The sequence below is a fragment of the Chaetodon auriga genome, chromosome 18 (genome assembly GCF_051107435.1).
Source record: "Chaetodon auriga isolate fChaAug3 chromosome 18, fChaAug3.hap1, whole genome shotgun sequence".
NCBI lineage: Eukaryota > Metazoa > Chordata > Actinopteri > Chaetodontiformes > Chaetodontidae > Chaetodon > Chaetodon auriga.
The window spans coordinates 18,375,438-18,395,202 of record NC_135091.1 but is presented as its reverse complement, the minus strand read 5'-3'; the positions used below and the strand labels follow the sequence as shown (position 1 = coordinate 18,395,202).

The window sequence follows — 19,765 nt, the reverse complement described above, 5'->3', positions numbered from 1 at the left end:
CTTGGTATCCTGAAGCATTCAGAGTTCCTTACACTGGAAATGAGGGGCCAAGCCCAGCACCTGAAAAACAACTCCACACCATAATACCCCCTCCAGCAAACTTTACACTTGGCAAAATGCAGTCAGACAAGTACCGTTCTCCTGGCAAACGCCAAACCCAGACTCATCCATCAGATTGCCAGATGGTGAAGCGCAATTCATCAGTCCAGAGAATGCTTCTCCACTGCTCTAGAGTCCAGTGGCGGCCTGCTTTACACCACTCCATCCGACGCTTTGCATTGCACCTGGTGATGTATGGCTTGGATGCAGCTGCTCGGCCATTGAAAGCCATTTCATGAAGCTCTCTACGCACTGTTATTGAGCTAATCTGAGGGCCACTTGAAGTTTGGAGGTCAGCAGCGATTGACTCTGCAGAAAGTTGCCGACCTCTGCGCACTATGTGCCTCAGTGGATGCTGAAGCAGATTTTCTAATTTCTTGTTTGGTATAATTTAATAATAATAATAATAAAAATTATAAATACATGAGATACCATCACATTGTAACTTCGCTTATTAATGGTAACTCATGAAAAGCATAGGTGACATCCAACTAAATGACTCATAACTAAAATTATGTGAAAATTTAAATTCACTTTAATTGATGGCTTCAAATTGTTTGTAAGACATGTATTAAGTAACAGTGGAAAAATTTCTAGTCTTGCAAATTACCACCATTTTATATCTAACAAATATTGAAGCACTTTTAATTTTGTGTAGTATACACTCAATAACAAATTAATCAGCATTTCAAGTTTTGTTGAGTAGTTTCAGGTTAATTTACCTCAAGTAATGTAAGCTGGGAGACTACATACCAACTGGAAGGCCACCAGGTAAGACGGCTAGCAACAGAGAGTAGCTTATGACCTAGCTTCCTAGCCTTAGCTACCTTGGTAGCTTCGAGCTAGATGTGTGTATTTCAGCAACCATGCCTGCCTCAGCTCCACTGACCTTCCAACCCATTTTTAGATTCGCCAGGAGTCAAGCATTGCCAAGACAGCGACATCCAGAGCCTGAGCTTCACAAAGACTCTTGAGAATCTTATGGGTGACATCATGGACAAACAGTTTTTCCATCTCTAGTCAATAAATATTTAATGATTGTAACTGTCTTCTAATCAATATTAATACTGATCACTAACAGCAGCCATTTCTTTTAACTTCACAATTCAGAATTCATTTGGAAAGTAAACAACAGTTTATGAGGTACACATTTGAATTTTCAGTGATTAACAGTGATAGAGTGCACACAAATGTGTCTTTCCTACTTTAAAAAGAAAGATTAAAGATATTTTAGGCAATGTGTGGTTCAGAAGGTGCTTTGATTAGTTGTTTATACCACACCAGAGGCCAGATATGTAAAAGTCAGTGGCAGCTGACGACTGATAATTGTGAAAGGCCATGAAAGTGGACATTTTGAATATATGAAGATATGAGATATATGAAGAATATTGAAGTGAATATTAATAAACATGTTTTCTAATCATGAATACAATAAGCGGTCAGGATGAACCAAGACAGACACTTTTTACTGAAGTTGGTTTTGTACAGTGAAACAGAGAAGTTATCCTTCCACAGTGTAACATTCATAGTGTTGTGAACAATGCACAACTTGCTGGTGAAAGTACTGATTTAGATAATAACGTTCATGCACAAGTCTTATTCAATACTTTGCAGTTACTCTGATTTGTTTCATGTCAATTTGAATAATGAAACTTTCATCTTTTTCTTAAATCCATTGACATCTGCAGCCAGATCAAATATTGGAAGCCCTGAGTGAAAACTGCTGGAAGAGACAGATCATTTCACCGTTCATTATTTCCTAACAGGTCTGTTTAAAGCTTTGTGTGCTGTAGCAAGGGAAGCAAAGATCAAGACTTTGAAAAGGACTATAAATATTCACACAGACAAAAATTCAGAGATCTCTTCTCGCATTCAACACAGAGAATACAGAACAGTAATAACTGAATATATAGAGCAAAAGAGCCACTCATTGAGATATATGGATCCTACATTTATTAACAGACATACACATTGAGTTGACACACTCTTCAAAGGGTTATCAGTGCACTGGTTCAACATACAGATGTACAGGTTTATGCACAGTACAGTCATAAATGTCATAAATATATGACATGCAATTGACAGGAGATTCATCTTCAGTGTTGAATGAATCACTTGCATGACAGCACTTCAAATAATGAGTCAAAAGAGCTTAGAATTAGTGAAATCACCTTGAAATATTTTCCCAGAAATGATCATTCTGAAAGCTGATCGAAACCAGCTGTAAAAGAAAGCATAGACCAATGGATTGAGCATTGAATTTGACCATCCGAGCCACTTAAATGCTCTAATCATAGGGACTGGTATTGTATCATTAGTCAAAGGGTTAAAGGTCATACAAAGAAAGAAAGGAGTCCAACAGATGAGAAAAATTCCCATAACAATAGCCAGAGTTTTGGTGGCCTTTCTCTCCATCTTACTGACAGTTGCTCCAGACTTTGTGCTCTGACAGGTTGTTTTCTGAATGCTGTATGCCTGTCTCTGTGCCACCATCAGAATCTTTAGGTAAGTACTAAACATTAGTGTTGCTGGGAAGCAAAATCCAAAAACTGTTGCGATGATTACTGAACTTGTATTTTGGAATAAAACACATTTCCTGTTAGATTGTCCATGGTTCACTCCCTGAATTGTGACGACAATTCCAAGTAGAGCCGAAAAAGTCCAGGTCACCAGGATCATGATCGCAATAACATGGACATTCATTTTTGTTCTATACCTCAGAGGCTGACACACAGCATAATATCTGTCAACAGAAATGAAACACAAGTTAAAAATAGATGATGCACACAGAAAGAAGTCAAAGCAACCTCGGAGTAAATCTTGAAGATACCAACATGAGCTTACAGCCAGTATTGCACTAAAAGGCAACACAAAAATGCCAACAAGCAGGTCAGCCACAGCCAAAGAGAGGATGAGGTAGTTTGTCGGAGTGTGGAGCTGTTTGAAGTAAACAATGGAGGTTATCACAAGAAGGTTTCCACACATTATAAGAACAGATAAGAAGCCAATGAGAATACACGATAAATATGAAGAGGTGACAGCTGTTAAGTCAGACGCTTTTACTGATTCATTACAGAGATGTTTGCCCTCAACAACATCATCAGACCTGTTAACAAAGAATTTAGGTTCCATGCTTAGATGGTCATTAACGCTCACGTAACATTTGTAAAAACAAGAAAATATAACACAATGGTATCCAGTTTGCAGTCAAGAGAAATCGGAAGTTAATCTCAGTGCTCTGTATGTTTAATACCACGTCTATTGATCCTGGCTTGTGCATCTGTAGTACTAACAGTCTTTGGTCTCTGTGCCGCTGAGCACACATGGATTACATTCATGATCGTGGGCTCATTTGCATATTATGTTCAAGGGAGTGGCATTTTATGTTGGTCAGTATGATGAGTTATCATACAACTCCCGGTGCATGTGTTTAATCTTCCATACAAGTACACAATTTTAAGTTGCCTCTTAAATTAATTACTGTAGCTTCACCTTGTATTTCACTGTACAGCCCTGTGTTGTAGGATGATAAATAAATGAACCTTCTACCTTGTAAACATGGTCCAGGGTATTGCTTCCCCTGGTGGGTATTTGACACGCTGATGGAATTTAGGTACAACAGTTCTGAGGTCTTTTTAATTACAGGCACAATAAAAACCATCTTGCTGTTTTGTCATGTGACTGCTGATGACCTCATAGAGTACAGGTACGGTAGTGCATTTTTTTAATTTGCATGTAGAGGAATGCAAACAGAAGTAAAAACACTGATGAATTCTCTGGGCAGATAATATGATCGACATCTCAACATCAAAAACTCAACATCTGGGAAACATGGTCCGTTTACTTTTGAGCACCAAGTGTCATTGATGTGAGTGCAGAGTACACCTCCTCTAGACTTGGCAGAGCCTGGTGTTGTGCTGATGCTGAACACTGTCCAATAGCTGGATCCAAGATTTTGTGATGTTGCCAGGAGTCTTTCAGTGGCTTTTTTCATGACTCAATCAGTTTGTTAGAGTAATTGAGTTGGCTTGAGATAAAGGCATGAATCAGTTTTTTGGCATCTTTTTTAATTTAGAAATGGTCCTACTTTAGTTATGTTTATAAGGTGCAAAACTGAAGTTTTTGTTACCCTGTTGATGTGGGACTTGAATCTCATCTAAGTCTAGCAGAGCACCAAGACTTGTAACCTCAGATTTAATCCATGGAGTTAATTTCCCCAGATTTTTAAACAGCTGCATTGTTATTTGGTTTGGCAGAGATTTGTGTGTCATCTGCAACTATGGAAACATGCATTGTGCCCTCTAATGATGTGGCCATGTGGCGGCATCTATAATGAGAATAGTAATGGAGCAAGGCAGCTGCCTTGTGCAACACCAAAACAGATGTCATCTCCAAGACTGACGAGACTTTCTCCCTTTGATGTGTAATTGAAACCAGTTTAACACAGTCAAAAAGCCCAACCAACTGTTCAAGACAATTGAGTAAGATATAATGGTCAATCGTATCAAATGCTGCTCTTCGGTCTAAGAGGACAAGAACTGAGACCTTATTTTCATCAGTGTTCAGTCTGAGGTTTATTCTGAGGGGTATATTCTGAAGACTGAAAAATCTCCAGGATGTTATTTTACAAAGCAAGTGAATTTGCACTGAAACTCTTTCCAGTATCTTACTGATGAATGAAAGGTTTGATATCGGCTTGTACTTGGGAAGTGCATGACCATCGAGGTTGGGTTTCTTTAGTAATAGTTTTACACAGCTGTTTTAAACACATTGGGGAAGATGCCTCTTTGTAAAGATGTATTTATACTATATGAAAGTGCTGTAGGGACATGAAGTGGATGAGATCGAAGCAGTGACAGTCTTGCAGAGCTCAGTCAATGCAATGCAGGTGAATTTTCCTAATGTTACATTTGTTTAACAGGGTTTGTTGAGGTCATCTGTGTTCACATCAGAAGCAATGCTGGCTCTAATTGAGGTTATTTTGTTTTTTAAGAATGATGCAAGCTCTTTACAATATGATGCAGAGAACTGTGGACGGGTGGGGGCGGTGCTGAGTAGCTGCTCAATAGAGGGGAATAATATTCTCCACTATTGTTCCAGCATTTCCTGTAACAATCTTACAAAAGTAATCCTTTCTTGCCAAATGTATTGCTTGGTTACAGTCATGGTTTAATAGCGAATATCAGTTAACTGTGAGCCCACTTTTGTTTCAGCTGTTCAACAGATTCCCTTATCCTGTAGTGGAGGAACAGTATTTAAGGCAGATGGCATGGTATTGTTGAAGTGTTCAACCGTGTCATTTAAAGAACAGCCATAGCTGTGTGACTCAGATGATTTCCTAATATTGCAGAACTTCAGTCTTTCCGTCAAGGAATCTCTTGAACCAAAAAATCCCATTTACTCTGTTGAGATTAGGCTGGCAACAGAAAACACAGTGATGGTCAGAAATCGGTCATTCTAATACTGAAACATTGTCAGTGTTTAAACCTGTTGTCATTTCTGAGTCTAGAAAGTTACCATGCTGATAAGGGGCTTCATTTACTTGTTGGGTGAGATTAAAATTGTCCAGTACATTCACATGATCCATATCTTTCAGTGATTTGATTTGTTGATAAATATTCAGATCTCCATTCAGGATTAATCCATCATATCTAGTGACACCAAGTCTGATCAACTGAGACATCCTGCAATAAACACCAATGAATATTTTGGTGGGTGACACAACGTGTGGAGATCTGACTTCTGTCCTCTTTTCACCCATTGAGCTCCAGTGTCATGCCTCTCCTTTGTCTCCTGTCTGTCTGTCTGTCCCCTGTTTGTCAGGTCTGAGTCACTGCATAGTGTTGTGAACAATGCACAACTTGCTGGTGAAAGTACTGATTTAGACATTAATGTTCATGAAAAAGTCTTATTCAGTACTTTGCAGTTACTCTTATTTATTTCATGTCACTTTGAATAATGAAACTTTCATCTTTTTCTTGAATCCATTGACATCTGTAGCCAGATCTGATCATGGAAGTCCTGAGTGAAAACTGCTGTAAGAGACAGATCATTTCACCGTTCATTATTTCCTAACAGGTCCGTTTAAAGCTTTGTGTGCTGTAGCAAGGGAAGCAAAGATCAAGACTGAAAAGGACTATAAATATTCACACAGACAAAAATCAGAGATGTGTTCCCACATTCAACGCAGAGAATACAGAACAGTAATAACTGAATATATAGAGCAAAAGAGCCACTCATTGAGATATATGGATCCTACATTTATTAACATACATACACATTGTGTTTACACACTGTTCAAAGGGTTATCAGTGCATTGGTTCAACATACAGATGTACAGGTTTATGCACAATACAGTGACAATGTTTATATAAATATATGACATGCAATGGACAGGAGATTCATCTTCAGTGTGTTGAACAAATCACTGACATAACAGCACTTCAAATAATGAGTCAAAGGAGCTTAGAATTAGAGAAATCACCTTGAAATATTTTCCCTGAAATGATCATTCTGAAAGCTGATCGAAACCAGCTGTAAAAGAAAGCATAGACCAATGGATTGAGCATTGAATTTGACCATCCGAGCCACTTAAATGCTGCAATCATAGGGACTGGTATTGTATAATTAAGAAAAGTATTAAAGGTCATACAAAGAAAGAAAGGAGTCCAACAGAGGAGAAACACTCCCATAACAATAGCCAGAGTTTTGGTGGCCTTTCTCTCCATCTTACTGACAGTTGCTCCAGACTTTGTGCTCTGACAGGTTGTTTTCTGAATGCTGTATGCCTGTCTCTGTGCCACCATCAGAATCTTTAGGTAGATGGTGGACATTATGATTGCTGGGAGATAAAAACTCAAACCAAGTCCTATAATTGCAACACGTATATTTTGAAATAAAACACATGTTTTGTTAGATTGTCCTTGGTTCACTCCCAAAATCATGATGACAATTCCACTCAGTGCAGGGACAGTCCAGCTCACCAGGATCATGATCACAATAACATGGACATTTATTTTAGTTCTATACCTCAGAGGCTGACACACAGCATAATATCTGTCAACAGAAATGAAGCACAAGTTCAAAATAGATGATGCACACAAAAAGAGGTCAAAGCTGCTTCGTACTTTACAGAGTACATCTTGAAGATGCCAACAAGAGCTCACAGATAGTAATGTGCTAAAAGGCAAAATGAAAAGCCCGACAAGCAGGTCAGCCACAGCCAGAGAGAGGATGAGGTAGTTTGTAGGAGTGTGAAGCTGTTTGAAGTAAGCGATAGAGATTATGAGAAGAAGATTTCCAAACATGATCAGAACTGATAAAGAGCCAATGAAAACACATAATAAACATGTGGTGGTGGTCACTGTTGTCACGCCAAATACATTTTCTGATTTATTACAGAGATGTTTGTCCTCAAAAACACCTTGAGATCTGTGGACAAGAAAAGTTAGCTTCCATGTATAAATGACCATGAACAGTGAGGTAACATTTGCAGTCGTGCCTTAAATCAAGTATATTAACAGAATCAAGGTTTCTGCAGAGAGAGGTTTTCACTTACTTTTCGTGCTCTCTATGTTTCATAGCATACCTGTTTGATTTGCGCATCTGTCCTGATGGGAGCCCTCGGTCTCCGTGCTACTGAGAAGTATGTTCGGAGTCAAAGTTTTTATCGTGGTCTCATTTGGATATTATGGTCAAGGGAGTGGCATTTAACGTCAGTCAATATGATGAGTCATTCAACTCCTTGTGAATGTTCGTGTTTAATCTCCCACACCATTTTGCAATTTTAATCTCTTTCAAATTATTCTTATTATTAGTTATTATTAACTTTCAATTATTTTAAATCAAATACATTTTAAATTTTACAGACAATCCACTTTATTCAGGTCCATGTTTCCCCTCATTTACCCCCCTGAATATCTTCGGGATTCGTGAGTACTGATTACATTGCTTGCCATTACAGTTTTTAGGCCTCCATGCTGCCAAACCTCAACTCAGGCCTGCACCAGGTTTTGCAACAACAGACTTAAAGTGACTGAGAGACACTGGTATTGTTTAGTGGATGCACAAGAAATTCTACTGGCGATGGAAGTTAAAGAGCTTGTGCACAGGGGCCTCAGCAAGGCCATTCTAGTTCACCTTCACCCTATGCTTTTGGGGTTACTTGGGAGGTGGTTTCATGTTCATCATTCTTATTTTTTACATTCTTTTTATTCGTGGGTGCCATTTCAGGGACTGACTCCTCATTACAGCTACTATTTTACATACATACAGGCTACCACCCAGGAATTTCTAAACACATCAAATAAGGGACTATGCCTTTTGTCAACTTTTTATTACTTTTTAAAAAGCAGATTCACAGGAAAATAACATTTAAACAGGAGGACAAAGGGAGAGAAGGGTAAAATATGGGAGAATCACAAGACAAGGGTTGATTGCCTACTAACTCTCAAATTGATGGCTGCCACAGTAGTAAAGGGATGGGAAGAGTGTAAAGACCTTTGATGCTTCTCTTACCATCCTTATTTTTACTATTATAATCAAGTGGGGTTTGTTCTCCATCTTGTTTCAATCCCTGTTATGTTCAGTCTAAAACCAGTCTGCGATACAAAGGGTCAGCATGCCTACGTCCTTGCTTTTGCCATGTTGTTTGTTCAGGCATTGCTCAACCAGCCCTCATGGGTCAAGGTCCAGCCACTAGAAGCTCCCTGGTGAGTTTCCCTTCCAGATCTGTCTTCTCTTTCCCTGTCCTGCCCGAGATGCTGCTGTTTGTGCTCGGCCAATTCATGTGATATCTGTGAATCACTGTTAGTCAGTCACCCACCTCTGGGACTAATTTATCTTGGGAGACCCTGCCAAGAACTATTGCTCCCGACAACACAGGTCCCAGCATCACAGGGATGCAGAAATCCTCTGCCATGTTAAGGTAGTGATTGCTGGAGTGGTACCATTAGCTCACTCTTTTTTTTTTTTTTTTTTTTTTTTTTTAAAAAGCAAAACAAAGAGCTGTTGTTGGAGTTTTGACCTCTTGAGACTTTTTCTGTTGTCTATGCACTTTGGAAGTAGATCAAGTTGTGCCAGAATTCCCTAATCTGTTTTAACTGCTTAGCTAAAATTGTACTCATTTTGACAATTTAACACGTAACTGCAGTCAAGGCAGAAAATCACCTGAATTAAAGGAAATTATGCTACATGTCAGTGACATGTTCCGTGTGACAGTGGTGCTGTGCATTATTGGGCTTATGTTGAAACAAGTGTGTTTTTGTGTTGAGGGCCATCATCGCAGGGGAACAGAGGCCATCAGTAACAAAAGAGCATGACAGATTCATTACCATTGCAACTCAAGATATATTGGTTTATCAATCACAAACCTGGGCACTGACATTCCCCTCAGGATGAGATGAGAGCCATTGCCATGAACCCGTTGACCCTGTGACCCAGACACTCTTCTTGCCCCAGCTCAGTCATTCAAGATGTGATTCAGCCCAGTAAGACATTGTGTGAAATATTTATCCAAGGCAGATGAGACACGATTCCACTTTAAACGAGGATATGCTTTATTACAAAAATGCAATTTAAAAACAACAATGAAACACCATTCAGACAGGGCCAAAGAAAGAGGGGAACTAACTTAAAGCTGAGGCTTACCGGGGTGTAGGGACTACTGATTGGTGCGGGGAAACCCAACCAAAAATATAAGCACCCAGACACTCGTGACAGTCGCACAGGCACACACTCTGTGAGGCTGCTGCTACTCCACCTGAGGCCACAGGTGTGCCACGCCCTTGATCCTTTGCAGTTTGCTTACCAAGAGAAGGTGGGAGTGGAGGACGCCATCGTCTACTTGCTACACTGATCCCTCCCCCACCTGGACAGGGGCAGCGGCGCGGTGAGGATTACATTTTTGGACTTCTCCAGCGCCCTTCAACACCATCCAGCCTCTGCTCCTCAGAGATAAGCTGTCAGAGATGGGAGTAGGCTCACACGTGGTGGTCTGGATTACAGACTATCTGACAGGCAGACCTCAGTATGTGAGACTGGGGGACTGCAGGTCTGACACCATGGTTTGCAGCACAGGAGCACCGCATGGGACCGTGCTCTCTCCAGTCCTGTTCACCCTGTACACATCGGACTTCCAATACAACTCAGAGTCCTGCTACGTGCAAAAGTTTGCAGACGACACTGCTATCGTGGGCTGTATCAGGGACAGATAGGGGGAGGAGTACAGGACACTGATCCAGGACTTTGTCACATGGTGCGACTCCAACCACCTGCACCTCAACACCACCAAGACCAGGGAGATGGCGGTAGACTTCAGGAGGCCCAGGCTCCATCCGGAGCCTGTGACCATCAAAGGGGACTGTGTGGAGATTGTACGGACTTACAAATACCTGGGAGTGCAGCTGGATGATAAAATGGACTGGACTGCCAACACAGACGTTCTGTGCAGGAGAGGACAGAGCCGACTGTACTTCCTCAGAAGGCTTGCGTCCTTCAACATCTGCAAAAAGATGCTGCAGATGTTCTCCCAGACTGTGGTAGCAAGTGTCCTCTTCTACGCAGTCTGGGAGAGGCAGCATCAAAAAGAGGGACGCTACACATCTGGACAAACTGGTGAGGAAGGCCGGCTCTGTTGTGGGCACAGAGCTGGACAGCCTGACATCTGTGGCAGAGCGATGGGCACTGAGCAGGCTCCTGTCAATCATGGCACAGCAGCTTCAGTGACAGGCTGCTGTCACTGTCCTGCTCCAATGACAGACTGAGGATCTATCTATCTATCTATCTATCTATCTATCTATCTATCTATCCAACTAAACGACTTGTAACTAAAATGTGGAAAATTTAAATTCAGTTTAATTGATGTGCTTCAAATTGTTTGTTTGACATGTATTAAGTAACAGTGGAAAAATTTCTAGTCTTGCAAATTACCATCATTTTATATTTAACAAATATTGAAGCACTTTTTTTTTATTGTTTTTTTTTGGGGGGGGGGGGGGGGGTAGCCTTTATGATGGAGACAGCTGAAGGTGCAATAGGAAAGAGGACAGAGACAGAGAGGGGACGATACACAGCAAATTAGCCGCAGGCGGCCAATGGGTAAGACGGCTAGCAACAGAGAGTAGCATATGACCTGGCTTCTTAGCCTTAGCTACATTGGTAGCTTCGAGTTAATTGTGTGTATTTCAGCAACCATGCCTGCCTCAGCTCCACTGACCTTCCAACCCATTTTTGGATTCGCCAGGAGTTTATTGGAGTCAAGTACTGCCAAGACAGCGACATCCAGAGCCTGAGCTTCACAAAGACTCTTGAGAATCTTATGAGTGACATCATGGACAAACAGTTTTTCCATCTCGAGTCAATAAATATTTAATCTTTCTTTCGAATCAATACCGACTGTCCCTTTCGAGGTTACGGGGGGGCTGGAGCCTATCCCAGCTGTCAACGGGTGAGAGACGGGGTACACCCTGAACCGGTCGCCAGTCGATTGCAGGGCAACAGATGGAGACAGACAACCATTCACGCTCACACTCACACCTAAGGACAATTATGAGAGTCACCAATTAACCTAATGAGCATGTTTTTGGTCTGTGGGAGGAATGGAGTGCCCGGAGAGAACCCACGCATGCATGGGAAGAACCGGGGATCGAACCAGCGACCTCCTCGCTGTGAGCCACGCCACCGTGCCGCGTCTAATCAATATTAATACTAATTACTAACAGCAGCTAAATCTTTTAACTTCATAATTCAGAATTCATTTGGAAAGTAAACAACAGTGTATGAGGTACACATTGAAATTTTCAGTGATTAAGACGTGTACGTTGAATGTAAATAAGGTGATAGAGTGCACACAAATGTGTCTTTCGTATATTAAAAAGAAAGATTAAAGATATTTTAGGCAGTATGTGGTTCAGAAGGTGCTTTGATTAGTTGTTCATATCACACCAGAGGCCAGATATGTAAAAATCAGTGACAGCTGACGAGTGATAATTGTGAAAGGCCATGAAAGTGGACATTTTGAATATATGAAGATATGAGATATATGAAGAATATTGAAGTGACTATTAATAAACATGTTTTCTAATCATGAATACAATAGCAGGTCAGCATGACACAAGACAGACGCTTTTTACTGAAGTTGTTTTTGTACAGTGAAACAGAGAAGTTATCCTTCTACAGTGTAACATTCATAGTGTTGTGAACAATGCACAACTTGCTGGTGAAAGTACTGATTTAGATATTAGCGTTCATGCACGAGTCTTATTTAGTACTTTGCATTTACTCTTATTTATTTCATATCACTTTGAATGATGAAACTCATCTTTTTCTTAAATCCATTGACATCTGCAGCCAGATCAAATAATGGAGGCCCTGAGTGAAAACTGCTGTTAGAGACAGATCATTTCACCGTTCATTATTTCCTAACAGGTCTGTTTAAAGCTTTGTGTGCTGTAGCAAGGGAAGCAAAGATCAAGACTTTGAAAAGGACTATAAATATTCACACAGACAAAAATTCAGAGATGTGTTCCCACATTCAACACACAGAATACAGAACAGTAATAACCAAATGTGTAAGGTAAATAAGAGACAAAATCAGATATATGGATCCTTCGTTTATTAACAGACATACACAATGAGTTTACACACTGTTCAAAGCGTTATCACTGCACTGGTTCAACATACAGATGTACATATTTATGCACAGTACGGTGAAAATGTGTATGTAAATATATGACATGCAATGGACATGAGATTCATCTTCAGTGCCGAAAAAATCACTGACATAACAGCACTTCAAATAATGAGTCAAAAGAGCTTAGAATTAGAGAAATCACCTTGAAATATTTTCCCAGAAATGATCATTCTGAAAGCTGATCGAAACCAGCTGTAAAAGAAAGCATAGACCAATGGATTGAGCATTGAATTTGACCATCCGAGCCACTTAAATGCTGTAATTACAGGGACTGGTATTATATAATTAATCAAAGGGTTAAAGGTCACACACAGAATGAAAGGGGTCGCACAGATGAAAAAAATTCCCATAACAATAGCCAGAGTTTTGGTGGCCTTTCTCTCCATCTTACTGACAGTTGCTCCAGACTTTGTGCTCTGACAGGTTGTTTTCTGAATGCTGTATGCCTGTCTCTGTGCCACAATCAGAATCTTTAGGTAAATACTACACATTATTGTTGCTGGGAAGCAAAATCCAAAAACTGTTGCGATGATTACTGAACTTGTATTTTGGAATAAAACACATTTCCTGTTAGATTGTCCATGGTTCACTCCCCGAATTGTGACGACAATTCCAAGTAGAGCCGAAAAAGTCCAGGTCACCAGGATCATGATCACAATAACATGGACATTTATTTTTGTTCTATACCTCAGAGGCTGACACACAGCATAATATCTGTCAACAGAAATGAAACACAAGTTCAAAATAGATGATACACACAGAAAGAGGTCAAAGCTACCTCGGATCTTACAGAGTAAATCTTGAAGATACCAACATGAGCTTACAGCCAGTATTGCACTAAAAGGCAACACAAAAACGCCAACAAGCAGGTCAGCCACAGCCAAAGAGAGGATGAGGTAGTTTGTCAGAGTGTGGAGCTGTTTGAAGTAAACAATGGAGGTTATCACAAGAAGGTTTCCACACATTATAAGAACAGATAAGAAGCCAATGAAAATACACAATAAATATGAAAAGGTGACCGCTGTTAAGTCAGACACATTTGCTGATTCATTACAGAGATGTTTGTCCTCAACAACATCATCAGACCTGTTAACAAAGAATTTAGGTTCCATGTTTAGATGGTCATCAACGCTCACGTAATATTTGTGATGACATGTCTTAAATCAAGAAAACAACACAACAGTATCCAGTTTGCAGTCAAGAGAAATCTGAAGTTAATCTCAGTGCTCTGTATGTTTAATACCACGTCCATTGATCCTGGCTTGTGCATCTGTAGTTCTAACAGTCTTTGGTCTCTGTGCCGCTGAGCACACATGGATTACATTCATTATCCCGGGCTCATTTGCATATTATGCTCAAGGGAGTGGCATTTTATGTCGTCAGTATGATGAGTTATCATACAACTCCCGGTGCATGTGTTTAATCTCCCATACAAATACGCAATTTTAGATTGCCTCTTTTAAATTAATTACTGTAGCTTCACCTTGTATTTCACTGTACAGCCCTGTGTTGTAGGATGATAAATAAATGAACCTTCTACCTGGTAAACATGGTCCAGGGTATTGCTTCCCCTGGTGGGTATTGGACACGCTGATGGAATTTAGGTACAACAGTTCTGAGGTCTTTTTAATTATAGGCACAATAAAAAACATCTTGCTGCTTTGTCATGTGACTGTTGATGACCTCATACAGTACAGTTCCTCTAGTGCATTTTTTTAATTTCCATGTAGAGGAATGCAAACAGAAGTAAAAACACTGATGAATTCTCTGGGCAGATAATATGATCGACATCTCAACATCAAAAACTCAACATCCGGGAAACATGGTCCAATTACTTTGACTGCATTTGTGTACCAAGTGTCATTAATGTGAATGCAGAGTACACCTCCTAGACTTGGTAGAGCCTGGTGTTGTGCTGATGCTGAACACTGTCCAATAGCTGGATCCAAGATTTTGTGATGTTGCCAGGAGTCTCTCAGTGACTTTTTTTGGGAAGCAAACACTTTGTTAGAGTGATCAAGTTGGCTTGAGATAGATAGATAGGCATGTGTAACGGGCTAGTGGAGGACCCAACTGTAGTACTGGCCGATTTACAGGGAATACGGGGAAACGGACAACCGGAGCAACAATGTGCCGTACTGAGCAGAGAGCCGGCTCAGAGTGTGAAGAGAGTGGATTGAACGCTAAAGTCACGGACAGATTTCGGCGTGGTTGAAACCACTCTCGGAGGAGGAATATGCTCTTTGAAACCACCGAGACGGTAAGATCTGCACACCCGCAGACACAGGGCTAGGACAGAAGGAGTAGTCGGGAAAAGGCGAGGTCGGACACCGGAGATCAGTCTGGACAAGAACGCTGGAGAGTCTGGCATGACGCAATGACAATCTGGCAACTGGGAAGAATGACAGCGTGGCTTAAATACCCTCCTGATGACTCTCATTGGCTAGGTGTGCAGATAGGCAGGTATGGGGCGTGGCTGAAGAGCTGCAGCACAGGTAAGTGCTGTGCTGGACTGTGACTGGCATGAACCAGTTGTTTGGCATCTTTTTTAATGTGAAATTTGAATCTTATCTGAATCTAGCAGAGCACCAAGACTTGTAATCTCAGATTTAATCCATGGAGTTAATTTCCCCAGATTTTTAAACAGGTGCATTGTTATTTGGTTTGGCAGAGATGTACAGTTGTGTGTCATCTGCAACTATGGAAACACACATTGTGCTCTCTAATGATGTGGCCATATGGTGGCATCTATAATGAGAATAGTAATGGAGCAAGGCAGCTGCCTTGTGCAACCCCAAAACAGATGTCATCTCCAAGACTGACGAGACTTTCTCCCTTTGATGTGTAATTGAAACCAGTTTAACACAGTCAAAAAGCCCAACCAACTGTTCAAGACAATTGAGTAAGATATAATGGTCAATCGTATCAAATGCTGCTCTTTGGTCTAAGACGACAAGAACTCAGACCTCATTTTCATCAGTGTTCAGTCTGAGGTTTATTCTGAGGGGTATATTCTGAAGACTGAAAAATCTCCAGGATGTTGTTTTACAAAACAAGTGAATTTGCACTGAAACTCTTTCCAGTATCTTACTGATGAATGGAAGGTTTGATACGGCTTGTACTTGGTAAGTGCAAGACCATCGAGGTTGGGTTTCTTTAGTAATAGTTTTAGACAGCTGTTTCAAACACATTGGGGAAGATGCCTCTTTGTAAAAATGTATTTATACTATATGAAAGTGCTGTAGGGACATGAAGTGGATGAGATCGAATCAGTGACAGTCTTGCAGAGCTCAGTCAATGTAATGTAGGTGAATTTTCCTAATGTTACATTTATTTAACAGGGTTTGTTGAGGTCATCTGTGTTCACATCAGCAGCAATACTGGCTCTAATTGAGGTTATTTTGTTACTGAAGAATGATGCAAGCTCTTTACAATATGATGCAGAGAACTGTGGACGGGTGGGGGCGGTGCTGAGTAGCTGCTCAATAGAGGGGAATAATATTCTCCACTATTGTTCCAGCATTTCCTGTAATAATCTTATGAAAGTAATCTTTTCTTGCCAAATATTGCTTTGTTACAGTCATAGTTTAATAGCGAATATCAGTGAACTGTGAGCCCAGTTTTCCTTCAGCGGTTCAACAGATTCCCTTAACCTTCAGTGGAGCAACAGTATTTAAGGCAGATGGCATAGTATTGTTGAAGTGTTCAACCATGTCATTTAAAGAACAGCCATAGCTGTGTGACTCAGATGATTTCCTAATATTGCAGAACTTCAGCCTTTCAATCAAGGAATCTCTTGAACCAAAAAATCCCCTTTACTCATTGTTGAGATTAGGCTGGCAACAGAAAACACAGTGATGGTCAGAAATCGGTCATTCTAATACTGAAACATTGTCAGTGTTTAACCCTGTTGTCATTTCAGAAAGTCCCGAAAGTTACCATGCTGATAAGGGCCGTCATATCTAGTGACACCAAGTCTGATCAACTGAGACATCCTGCATAAACACCAATGAATATTTTGGTGGTTGACACAACGTGTGGAGATCTGACATCTGTCCTCTTTTCCCCCATTGAGCTCCTGTGTTATGCCTCTCGTTTTGTGTCCTGTCTGTCTGTCTGTCCCCTGTTTGTCAGGTCTGAGTCTGTGTGCATAGTGTTGTGAACAATGCACAACTTGCTGGTGAAAGTACTGATTTAGACATTAATGTTCATGCAAAAATCTTAGTTAGTACTTTGCATTTACTTTTATTTATTTCATGTCACTTTGAATAATGAAACTTTCATCTTTTCTTAAATCCATTGACATCTGCAGCCAGATCAAATAATGGAGGCCCTGAGTGAAAACTGCTGTAAGAGACAGATCATTTCACCGTTCATTATTTCCTTACAGGACTGTTTAAAGCTTTGTGTGCTGTAGCAAGGGAAGCAAAGATCAAGACTTTGAAAAGGACTATAAATATTCACACAGACAAAAACTCAGAGATGTGTTCCCACATTCAACACACAGAATACAGAACAGTAATAACTGAATTTATGGAGTAAATAAGACACAAAATCAGATATATGGATCCTACATTTATTAACAGACATGCACATTGAGTTTACACACTCTTCAAAGGGTTATCAGTGCACTGGTTCAACATACAGATGTAGATATTTATGCACAGTACGGTGAAAATGTTTATGTAAATATATGACATGCAATGGACATGAGATTCATCTTCAGTGTTGAACAAATCACTGACATAACAGCACTTCAAATAATGAGTCAAAAGAGCTTAGAATTAGTGAAATCACCTTGAAATATTTTCCCCGAAATGATCATTCTGAAAGCTGATCGAAACCAGCTGTAAAAGAAAGCATAGACCAATGGATTGAGCATTGAATTTGACCATCCGAGCCACTTAAATGCTGTAATTACAGGGACTGGTATTATATAATTAATCAAAGGGTTAAAGGTCACACACAGAATGAAAGGGGTCGCACAGATGAAAAAAATTCCCATAACAATAGCCAGAGTTTTGGTGGCCTTTCTCTCCATCTTACTGACAGTTGCTCCAGACTTTGTGCTCTGACAGGTTGTTTTCTGAATGCTGTATGCGTGTCTCTGTGCCACCATCAGAATCTTTAGGTAAATACTAAACATTATTCTTGCTGCGAGGTAATATCCAAAAACTGTTGCGATGATTGCTGAACTTGTATTTTGAAATAAAACACACTTCCTGTTAGATTGTCCATGGTTCACTCCCCGAATTGTGATGACAATTCCAAGTAGAGCCGAAAAAGTCCAGGTCCCCAGGATCATGATCGCAATAACGGACATTTATTTTTGTTCTATACCTCAGAGGCTGACACACAGCATAATATCTGTCAACAGAAATGAAACACAAGTTCAAAACAGATGATGCACACAGAAAGATGTCAAAGCTACCTCGGATCTTACAGAGTAAATCTTGAAGATACCAACATGAGAGTACAGTCAGTATTGCACTAAAAGGCAACACAAAAACGCCAACAAGCAGGTCAGCCACAGCCAAAGAGAGGATGAGGTAGTTTGTCGGAGTGTGGAGCTGTCTGAAGTAAATAATGGAGGTTATTACAAGAAGGTTTCCACACATTATAAGAACAGATAAGAAGCCAATGAAAACACATAATAAATATGAAGAGGTGGCAGTTGTTAAGTCAGACACATTTGCTGATTCATTACAGAGATGTTTGTCCTCAACAACATCATCAGACCTGTTAACAAAGAATTTAGGTTCCATGCTTAGATGGTCATTAAGGCTCACGTAACATTTGTAAAAACATGTCTTAAATCAAGAAAATATAACACAATGGTGTCCAGTTTGCAGTCAAGAGAAATCTGAAGTTAATCTTAGTACGCTGTATGTTTAATACCACATCTATTGATCCTGTCTTGTGCATCTGTAGTACTAACAGTCTTCGGTCTCTGTGCCGCTGAGCACACATGGATTACATTCATTATCGTGGGCTCAGTTGCATATTATGTTCAAGGGAGTGGCATTTTATGTCGGTCAGTATGATGAGTTATCATACAACTCCTGGTGCATGTGTTTAATCTCCCATACAAGTACACAATTTTAAGTTGCCGTCTTTTAAATTAATTACTGTAGCTTCACCTTGTATTTCACTGTACAGCCCTGTGTTGTAGGATGATAAATAAATGAACCTTCTACCTGGTAAACATGGTCCAGGGTATTGCTTCCCCTGGTGGGTATTGGACACGCTGATGGAATTTAGGTTCAGCAGTTCTGAGATCTTTTTAATTGTAGGCACAATAAAAAACATCTTGCTGTTTTGTCATGTGACTGCTGATGACCTCATAGAGTACAGGTATGGTAGTGCATTTTTTTTACATTTACATGTAGAGGAATGCAAACACAAGTAAAAACACTGATGAATTCTCTGGGCAGATAATATGATCAACATCTCAACATCAAAAACTCAACATCCGGGAAACATGGTCCCATTACTTTGACTTGTGTTTGAGCACCAACAGTCATTAATGTGAATGCAGAGTACACCTCCTCTAGACTTGGCAGAGCCTGGTGTTGTGCTGATGCTGAACACTGTCCAATAGCTGGATCCAAGATATTGTGATGTTGCCAGGAGTCTTTCAGTGGCTTTTTTCATGACTCAATCAGTTTGTTATTGTAATCGAGTTGGCTTGAGATAAAGGCATGAATCAGTTTTTTGGCATCTTTTTTAATTTAGAAATGGTCCTACTTTAGTTATGTTTATAAGATGCAAAACTGAAGTTTTTGTCACCCTGTTGATGTGATGTGGGACTTGAATCTCATCTCAGTCTAGCAGAGCACCAAGACTTGTAACCTCAGATTTAATCCATGGAGTTAATTTCCCCAGATTTTTAAACAGCTGCATTGTTATTTGGTTTGGCAGAGATGTACAGTTGTGTGTCATCTGCAACTATGGAAACACACATTGTGCTCTCTA

The 19,765-nt window shown here is 40.2% G+C and overlaps 2 protein-coding genes and 2 pseudogenes across 2 annotated transcripts; all 4 read right to left on the bottom strand.

Moving 5' to 3' along the window:
* Positions 1–2,241: 2,241 nt before the first annotated feature.
* On the bottom strand, positions 2,242–3,258 carry LOC143336617 (trace amine-associated receptor 1-like; the record flags this gene model as incomplete). Its single annotated transcript, XM_076756879.1, has 1 exon — positions 2,242–3,258. A coding segment is annotated over one exon (1,017 nt), but the record flags the coding sequence as incomplete, so codon positions are not given.
* Positions 3,259–6,554: 3,296 nt separating this feature from the next.
* Positions 6,555–9,936, bottom strand: LOC143336705 (trace amine-associated receptor 1-like; annotated as a pseudogene).
* Positions 9,937–12,903: 2,967 nt separating this feature from the next.
* LOC143336704 (trace amine-associated receptor 1-like) lies at positions 12,904–15,161 on the bottom strand. The gene is made up of 2 exons (XM_076756985.1): positions 15,066–15,161; positions 12,904–13,947 (listed from the first exon to the last, which is right to left on the bottom strand). The coding sequence occupies exons 1-2, from the start codon at positions 15,159–15,161 to the stop codon at positions 12,904–12,906; spliced, it is 1,140 nt and encodes a 379-aa protein (XP_076613100.1).
* A 2,397-nt stretch (positions 15,162–17,558) lies between these two features.
* Positions 17,559–18,408, bottom strand: LOC143336703 (trace amine-associated receptor 1-like; annotated as a pseudogene).
* Positions 18,409–19,765: the final 1,357 nt, after the last annotated feature.